Source organism: Hoplias malabaricus, chromosome 12 (genome assembly GCF_029633855.1).
Source record: "Hoplias malabaricus isolate fHopMal1 chromosome 12, fHopMal1.hap1, whole genome shotgun sequence".
Taxonomy (NCBI): Eukaryota; Metazoa; Chordata; class Actinopteri; order Characiformes; family Erythrinidae; genus Hoplias; species Hoplias malabaricus.
The window spans coordinates 22381680-22389321 of NC_089811.1; the positions used below are offsets into that span (position 1 = coordinate 22381680).

Below are 7642 nucleotides of genomic sequence, written 5' to 3' on the forward strand. Positions count from 1 at the left end.
AAAATCTCAAAAATTTTACTGACATGCCATTATCCAAAATGTTGTATTGTTATGTAGATTCATATATTCCTCAGTGTGTATATACTAAAGTGATGCAGAGGATTACTTTAGCTTTACAGTAAAAGGGTGCTGTTGTTTTTATTTATATTCCAATAATTGTGGCAGTTATTGGTCCCTCATCTAGTGTTGGAGACTGTATAATGCTGAAAACTTGGGTTCAAGTACTAGGAGTAAAATGTGAGGCTGAAAGCTGATCTGCAAGCATGTGTGTGAGACACGTGGCAGGGAAAGTGTTGTACTTGCATTTAGGATCCAATATTAATGGCACGTTAGTGATAGTGCTTTCACATTATTCAAAATCTGGAATGTTATGCTCTCCTTAAGACATTTCTATAGGTTTTAAGTTGTTATTTAGAGGAAGCAGTTGAGGTGAAAGTGAACACAGTGTGATTATGGTGGTGGAAAGGAGACATTTTTAGGAGTCTTGTGAGAAGTTTGATGCAGACTGACAGTGATTGATGTGTGCCCCCCCCAGCTGAGGCAGCCTCCGGTCAAGCGTTTGCGTCTGAGGGGAGACTGGTCAGACACAGGACCCCGCGCTCGGCCCGAGAGCGAGAGAGAACGCGATGGTAAGATGAGACATTACATACTCCAGGTCACAATCTTCACCACCCACCCAAACATTCAAAACACCAGCCACAGGACACATCACAAACACTAATAAATAAGTAAACATAGATGTCTGCTCAGTGGTACACAGACAAGACAGGGCCAGTGTAATCTGTGGGTTATTTGAATTTAAAAAGTGAAGAACTTGACACTTGGAAAACTTTGATACATCTTTACTTCCTGTTGAATTCCCCTTCACATCAAACAAAAAAGCCAAACCCCACATACTCAGCCCCTGACTCTTCTTTCAACCTCATTACTAATCTCCTCCATATCCCCATTAATGAGTGTATTGCCATGAGTGCTGAAGAACCTTTAATCTCTCTAGGTAGTTCTTCAGAATATCAATAAGGTCTGCTCCTTCTAGAGGGATCTGTGTTACTTTTCCGTAAGAGTCAGGGCTTGTGATTCACAGCGGGATATGAGAGGGCTTCTCCAGCTTCTGGTAGAGCTGTCTCCAAAATGAGAGCTCAGCTCTGAGAAGTTTTACTCTGGGTGACTGGTGACTTGAACTTCTAACACGTTGTAGGAATGAGATCTTTTTCTCTTCATTGCAGGAGAACAGAGCCCCAATGTTTCTCTGATGCAGAGGATGTCTGACATGCTTTCCCGTTGGTTTGAGGAGGCCAGTGAGGCTCAGAGCAGCAGAACACGTCCACAAACTCGACCCAGAGGTACCAGAAATGCGTTTTATTTGTCAGCTTTAAATATTGTTGAGTACATTAGCTCCCAAGACAAAGAATTAGTCACCTTGCATTTCTTAAGGTGGTAGTAACTCCAGGCTCTTACAAATAGAGGTCACAAGGTTTTAGGCAATAAATACCTGCAGGGTGTATAATGGGATTCAAAGCTTGTGAAGAGGTGGTAGAGTGCAGTGAATGTCTTGTGTGAAAAATAGTTTGAGAACTGGAGTGATTGCGTTTGGGCTTGCCAACTGTCATTGTGTGAAAGAAGCAGCTGAATTTCCAGGTGTATGAAAGGGTAGAGTCATATGGGTCAGCCAGTAATGGCCAAAATTCCAGTCTGGAGGAAATTCTCATCACAATTAATGCAGATAAACAAAACTGATTGACAGGGCCTGCCGAAATGTTTCATGACTTGAGAATAAAAATTATCTTTGAAGCAAGAATTGCTTCTAGAAGTCAACCCAGGTTCTTCACAAAGAATATCTGAAAGAACGCTCTGCAGGAAACTGAATACCATGAACATATGGAGCAGAGTGGCATGCAAGAGGCCTACTTCTGCTTTGAGTGTGTGAGGAGGAACAAAACCTGGACTGTTTATGACTGGAAGCATCAGGTGAATCTTGTTTCTCCCTCTGTGTGAATAATGTTAAATGTCCTGTTCATCATAAACCTCAGGAAGCCTTTACTGAGGACTGTGTGCAAGGTGTGGTTTGAGCTGAAGAAGGCGATGTACTTGAGTGTTTTAATTACACTGGAGTGTGTTTCTTTGTTGAGGTGACAGTAAATCTGAACCACAGTGCCTACAGTGAGCTGCGGGACAGCCGAGTATTCCTTATGTTCCAAGATGACAATTTTCTTTTACAGGGCTGCAAATGTGACTGATTGGAATGATGAACATTCACACGTATGGACTCCCAAAATCCACAGATTTGAATCTTCTTCTAACTCTGTTGTACTATATTGAACAACAAATAAAACACCAGGGATGAATCTAACAAATATATCCAAACTGTGTAATTCTTTGATGTAAGGGTGGTTGAACATTGATGTGGCCTACATCTAGAAACTTGTCGAGCTGGGGCCATTCTAGGCTTCATACTGTATTGGGATATCCACAAAAATGCTTGCAAATCTGTCATAGGGGCACAATAAACACTTAATAGTCTGCCGGGATTGAGAAATAAAGAATTAATTAAATAACACAAAAATAAATCCATTCATTTTGTTTATGTGCACTTTCCTGAACAATAAATACAAACACAGTATAAATCTCCTCAGTTTTCCACCATCATTTGCCAAAACTCTATCCACATTTCTTCTTTTGACATGCACAGAATATGTGAGTTATTTGTGTCATTACTTAACTTTTGCAGTTCTTAATATGACATTTCCTAGAGTTGAATGATTCAGAAATTACTGATTTTATAAATGGCCATTCACATGAGAAGTTCTGTTTGGTGGCATTACCTGCTCTTACAGTTATTTTCTGTGGGAAATGGATATCATGTTTTAATGGTGTAATATTAATATTTATAAGGTGACCATCACCAAAACATAACTTTACTTTGTTTTTGTCTGGTTGATTTAAAAATATTACTCTGATTGAAAGTGCTACCTGCTCAAGCCAAAGATTTGTTTGGTCTCATTTGGAAATTTGAAAAAAACGCTGGGGCATTATAGGAAATGTAGCGCCTTTAGTAAACTTGTGTGGTGTGCCCTGTAGTTAGGCTCAGCAGGTTAAATTGGACTAAACTTTGCCGTTGTGATTTTAGTGGGCCACGCCCAGCAACATTTTAGCCAGGCATGTTCCCCAGTGAATTGGGCCTAATGGCTGCATTGTTGTCCAGTCCATGCCATAACATATTACATACTAGGTGTAGGTACATTTAAGATACAGTTGACTCATCTTTCCTCTGATAAGCTTAATGAGCTTGAGAAAATAACTAGAATCGAAATTAAAGTTTTTTTTAGTGTTGTTGGTGCATTCCCTGATCAAGTATTCTCTTCTTTAATAGCAGCAAATGTTTAAACTGTAACTGTGCCTGTCTTTTTCCCACACAGGTACTGCAGTTCGGCCGGATGGAGCAGCAGCAGCCTCAGAGACCCCATCTCAGGAGCCTGCAGAGCCTGAGGGTCCCATGGATGTGGAATCAGTTGTCCCTGAAGCATCTTCCACACCTGCTTCAGCCTCAGCCACAGCTTCAGCCTCAGCCTCAGCCTCAGTCTCAGCCTCAGACTCAGCCTCAGCCTCAACAGACCCTCTTCCTAAGTCTGTATCCTCCTCCTCCTCCTCCTCAGGTTCTTCATCCACTGTGACAGCCCCACCTCCTTCCAGCTCCTCCTCCATGGAAAGCACTGCCTCTTCCTCCTCTCTGCTCTCCTCTCCAGACTCTGAGCAAAAGAGTCAGGCCGAGGTCACGCCCACCGGCTCAGCCACACCCACACCCTCCACAGAGCCTGCGTTATCTGGTAAGAATTGCATGCGTCAGTATTGGTAATACAGTGTGTATTTGCTGAACGTGCTAAGGAGCGTCTCGCAAATATAAGCATACTCCACATGCAAATGTTTGTTAAAACCTCATTCTCCATATGAATTCTAGCATCAATTCTTCACATGTCAGTGGAGATTATCAGTGCTGAGGTCTAGAATTGTCTGGAGGCAATTGAGCCTAAATTTTAAATCTGTAATTTTTCCTTCCCTCCCTTCTGTGTTTAGTTTATGATTCATATTTATTGATCTCCTCAGAAGCTCTCTTTCACCACGAAATCATATCCATTAGGACAGTGCTTCCCAAACGTTTTCTGTAGTGCCCTCATTTTTGTAGATAAGAACATTTTTGAGATCCCTCTGACACACATACATGTATTTTGTTTAGAAATTTCATTGGAATATATTCTAAAAAAACAGCAACATCTTATAGAACAAAACAAAATCAAATGGTCTCTACTTTGGGAACCAATGCATTAGGATGGGATTTGTGATGCTCCAGCTGTGGACCAAAATGTTAATAGATTAGATTTATGTTCTGCATAGATACCATGAACAATCTAATATTTGCAGATTTCTACAGACATTTGGAATATATATCTATTAATTTAGAATTAAAAAATAAATAAAATAGTGAAAGAGTTCTGAGTAAAAAACACTGCTTTCCCTCTCAGTTTCTGCAGGCCATTTAAGCGTGTTGCTTTCTCTGAGAAGCCTCTGGTGCATGGTATCAGTGGTATCATCCCTGGGATGCTTGTTTGTGTGAGAGTATGTCTGTGATTGTGCTTTTGTTGGTGTGTTTTCTTGTGCGTGTACTTTGTCTTGAAGACATGGAGCCAGTCAGTGGTTCAAAGAAAGTGCATGAGTGGTTTCAAATGATTGTTACGACCAGTTCACGGCTGCTGCTTCTGTTTTCCTTTATTTCTGTCTTCTTCTTTTTTGTTTGTTTGTTTACATTTTCTGGTCACGAGTTCATGTTGTGTATGATTTGCCTTTTTTCTGTCCTTCCATTTTTTCCCCCCATCCTTCAAATGGCCTCCTCTTTCTCTCTCTCTGCTCTTCTGTCAGAATATGGCCCCCGCAGGTTGCCGGTAAGTTTAGTGTGTAGGCGTTTGCAGAGGCTGCTGCTTTTGGCTGACCCCCCTGGGCAGGGTCAGCGGTCAGCCTCTCGAGCCACCAGACCCCCTGGCTCCACCAGCTCAGAGAGCCAAGCCCAGGGGCCTGCTGCAGACACCAGCCTCACAGCAGGTTACCGTCCTGTCACTGTTAGCCATGATTCCTGCCATTCTTCAGGCCATCTGCACCTAACAAGGGCTGTCACTTTTTGTTATGTTATCAATCTACCAGTAATTGTGATAATTGGTTTAATATTAATTGAGCCATTATTTAAATAGGCCAAGCTATACATTTGTACCTAACTGAATTAAAATGCACTATGAATAGTCTTTCAAAAAATATGCAAATTATGATATTGTCATTACTGTTATGATTTCTGTGCATGCCATTATATAAACGGTAGTGTTCAGTCAAAAAAAAATCAAAAAACAACATGCAGTTAAACTTTATGAAATCAATTCAGTAGCAAAATGTAAATGTAAATATAGACAACCACTTGACCTCAGAATTTAAATTCAGATTCAATAATTCCATTTATATTTGCAATTTCCTAGACTTTTATTGAAATTTCCTTTACATTTTTGTTTAGATTTGAATGCTTTAATATTTTCTTTGTTTAAATTAATTTAATTTAAATTTGCAGTTCCCAATATGAATTAAACTTTCATATGACCATGCAACAACTGTGTTTCTAAAGGATAATTAAATTGTTATTGACCTAATATGCATTTCTGCTTCATGACTATGCGTTTAATATGGTCACCATCATGTTAGAAAGATGTTGAAATGGAAACAATGCTCCGCTTTGCAATGACTTTATCAAGGCCAACTGAGCTCACTCAGTGTCAAAATGCTTATGAAATCCAATCCAAGCCATTTTCATTTTGAGGAGTGTGGTGTGTTCTCCCTGTGTCTGTGTGGGTTTCCTCCGGGTGACTGTCTGTGAGGAGTGTGATGTGTTCTCTCTGTGTCTGCGTGGGTTTCCTCCGGGTGACACTCTGTGAGGAGTTTGGTGTGTTCTCCCTGTGTCTGCGTTGGTAGGTGGACTGAGTGTGTGTGTGTGTTGCCCTGTCAAGGACTGGCGCCCCCTCCAGGGTGTGTTCCCGCCTTACACCCAATGATTCCAGGTAGGCTCTGGACCCACTGTGACCCTGAAATGGATAAGCGCTTACAGATAATGAATGAATGAATGAAAATGACATTTCAAACACATGGTCACTGAGTGGCAAAGACAATTAAGTAAATATTCTTTAAATGATCATTTTCACATAGTTGTAGCATGATCATATGAAATGGAGATTCAAATTGGGAAATACATTTCTTATTAAAATAAAATCATTCATAAAACATTCAAATCTCAGTGTAAATGAAATATCATTAGCCATCTATTGAAATTATAAAATGAGTCACTGAATTTGAATTTTGAGCTCAAACATGCATGTTTGAGTGGAACTTTTATATTCAAACTTAGGATATTGCCATTTTGCATATTACAAATTCGTTTTAATTTTGCTACTGGTAAGTTTCCATAATATCTTGCTATTTTATGTGTTAATAAAAATTTATGTCTATAGAAAGTAAAATATATATATATATATATATATCACTGCTATGTGCATCACCACATTATCAATCCACATTAAAGATGCATACAAAAGCCAGTGCTGGTAGCCTTGTGCTGATCCTCTAGTGCAAAATGATCAAACTGTAATATGAAATATGAAATCAGTACCCATTAATTGAGATGGAAAATGTTCACACTTTCTAAAACATTTTAATCTACAAATTGTTTTGCACAGCAATTGTGACAGCCCTGCACCTAACTCTTCCCTTCTTTGTGTGCTTGGACACCTCTCGTGGCTCTGATTTGCTGCCTGGCTGTTGAGTTTTGGAGCACTGCTTGCAACCACTCGCACCAAGCACGGTTTTGACATCGTCTGTCCTATGTATATGTTAATATTGTCACATGCTGTTTTCTTTGGTTAGAATACAAATAAGCTTATTGTTCTCAGGGTGATTATGTGAGTCAGAAGTTGATCTGAGAGCCTCTAAAATCACTACTTGTTATTCAAGACAGCTCTTTCTCAGTTAATCTGATAATTTGAGTGAGGATAGTGAGACATATGGCCATTTAGACATTTCTAAGTGATTTGAATGTGCTTTCAATGACCACGTTAGTAACAGCAGGACATTTCTTGGTGTAGTTCTTGTCACAGAAATGTTTAATATAGGTGTTGATACTAATATTTATGTCTTATATATTTATAACTTATTAACAAAGGAAGAATACATACTGAAAGAAACAATGTGGTTGCTTTCATCCATCCAGTAATAACGCGGTTGATTAAAGTGGTCTTTTGATGTTGTCACAAATGCCTTGGGAGGTCCTTCAGTGTACACACCACAGATTTTAGTCGTATCCATTCTTCACTACCTTTGACGCTTGGTTTGATTAACGGGATGAAAATTGCTTCTTCAAATCCACTGGGCCCTGCTCAAGCTTGTACTTGGCACTTTTCATTGGAAAAGTTGTGCCAGGTGTGAACAGGGCCAGCTGGGTATTGGGATATGACATGAATTCCCCCAAAGTACTGATCCACTTCCAAACACTTGTGTGGAAACTTTGCTTTCTAGCTAACCAGCTCGGAGATATTTAATCATGTACCTCACAAGGGGACTGCTT

At 39.8% G+C, this 7642-nt stretch overlaps 1 protein-coding gene across 3 annotated transcripts in view; it reads left to right on the plus strand.

Annotated features, from left to right (window-relative positions):
* dcaf6 (ddb1 and cul4 associated factor 6) overlaps positions 1-7642 on the plus strand; it is a 50565-nt gene that overhangs the window by 24181 nt on the left and 18742 nt on the right. For all 3 annotated transcript variants that reach the window (XM_066686328.1, XM_066686329.1, XM_066686330.1), the window contains exons 8-10: positions 536-629; positions 1227-1343; positions 3417-3824. In XM_066686328.1, the coding sequence (XP_066542425.1) occupies positions 536-629; positions 1227-1343; positions 3417-3824 (619 nt within the window). The remainder of the gene's footprint in view (positions 1-535; positions 630-1226; positions 1344-3416; positions 3825-7642) is intronic.